At 57.3% G+C, this 1,656-nt stretch overlaps 1 protein-coding gene across 3 annotated transcripts in view; it reads left to right on the forward strand.

Annotated features, from left to right (window-relative positions):
• Positions 1 to 1,656, forward strand: part of CEP72 (centrosomal protein 72) — a 25,698-nt gene that overhangs the window by 4,368 nt on the left and 19,674 nt on the right. For all 3 annotated transcript variants that reach the window (XM_027770294.1, XM_027770292.1, XM_014586341.2), the window contains exon 3: positions 1,255 to 1,447. In XM_027770294.1, coding sequence (XP_027626095.1) covers positions 1,255 to 1,447 — 193 coding nt within the window. The remainder of the gene's footprint in view (positions 1 to 1,254; positions 1,448 to 1,656) is intronic.

Here is a 1,656-nt window from a genome sequence, read left to right on the forward strand (position 1 = left end):
GAACATAGGAGTATTCAGGTTATATAGACATGAGTCCGTGGGGTGAGGGGAGGAAGCAAGATAAGGGGTTTCAAGGGTAATCTTATGGCCACCATTTGGTCAGGCTTGCAGGAGCATTTGATCTGGGTTTCCGGGGCTAGTAGAAGGGAGGAATTTTACACTACAAAGGTCCGGACTAGCTTGCCAGACTAGCTTGCAAATGGATCCGGGCTCCCTGCAAGGTGTTAACGAATTACCCCAGGTTTCCACAACTTCAGCAGCATCTGCTTTAGTACAGAAGCAAAAGAGGCAAAGGTTAGACTTTATCTTTGTAAGACAGGCTAATCTAATTTTATTCTTACACTGTGTGTCACACCCAGGAGGGTGGGGGTCCTGTGCATCCCACCCAGGAGGGTGGGAGTCTTGCGTGTCACACCCACAGAGGGCGGGGGTCCTGTGTGTTACACCCAGGAGGGCGGGGGTCCTGCACGTCACACCCAGGCACACTGCAGGGGTCCCAGTGCTGCCGCTGTGGCTTGATTCTCACACATCACAGCTGTCAACTGTTTTGGCAACCAAAAGGCATAGTTCTGTAATAAGGAGATTCCTTATCTGTAAAGTAAATAGTACCCCTAATACCCCTAAGATGCAAGTGTGTGACCCCATCACCCCGGCCCTCCCAGTGGTGTTTTCATTTGTGTCCTTTGCTTCACCGGTGACTCTCAGTCTCCAGCCTCAAATGGCAGTATGGTGAGTGTGGGGTGGGCCACAGCCCCCTGAGCTTGGCAGGGCCAACCGCAGTCCTGGTAAGAGGTCACCCTGGAAGTCGGAAGGTTGTGTGACCGTGGCTTCTACCCGGGCATGGTCACCCCGGACCACGTGACACAAGGCTTGGGAGCCTGGCTCCAGGCCAGCTGTACCAGTGCTACTCGGCTCTGTCCCCGAGCCTGTTTCTAACCTGTAAAACGGGAGCGCTGTTGGATCGGGTACAGAGGGAGCAAGCCTGGGTGTGTCGATCATTCAACTAGGCACCACTGAGCTCCCACCTTTGCTGTCCTCGGTGCTTGGGGACCGTGGCAAAGGTGGCATTTGGGGCTTCCCTGCATGGCTGGTTCGTGCCTGAGCAGAGAGCTTGGGTGAGAGCACAGTTGTCATCGTCCTTTTCCTGGGGACAGCAGGTGCCTTTCTGCCCGGCCTGGCCGGCATACGTGGCACCAGCTCGCCACGCCCATGGCTGTGCTCAGAGCGTGACCTTGTGTGGCCATCCTGCCCTAGGGCATCCAGTACCTGCTGGCACTGCAGAGCCTCAACCTCTACTACAACTGCGTCTCCTCGCTGGCGGAAGTGCTTCGGCTCCACCCCTTGACGGAGCTGGTGGATGTGGACCTGCGGCTGAACCCCGTGGTGAGGAGCGAGTCTGACTACCGCCTGTTCGTTGTGCACATGCTCCCCCGGCTGCGGCAGCTAGGTAGGCCCCGCAGCCCAGGTCCCAGCTGGGTCCTCAGGGAGCAGGTGCCTGGCACAGAGCAGGCTCTGGCTGGCTGTTCTGTCCATTTCAAACTGTTTCTGGGCTTCCTTCCCACCACCCCCAGCTTCTTGGTGTGACCCCTGGTGTTGTCTCAGAACCACTGGGACTCAGTCCCTGTGGCCTTGCTCCCGGGGGGACTAGGGGTAGGG

This window comes from Tupaia chinensis, unplaced genomic scaffold (assembly GCF_000334495.1).
Source record: "Tupaia chinensis unplaced genomic scaffold, TupChi_1.0 Scaffold000020_1, whole genome shotgun sequence".
NCBI classification, from domain to species: domain Eukaryota; kingdom Metazoa; phylum Chordata; class Mammalia; order Scandentia; family Tupaiidae; genus Tupaia; species Tupaia belangeri.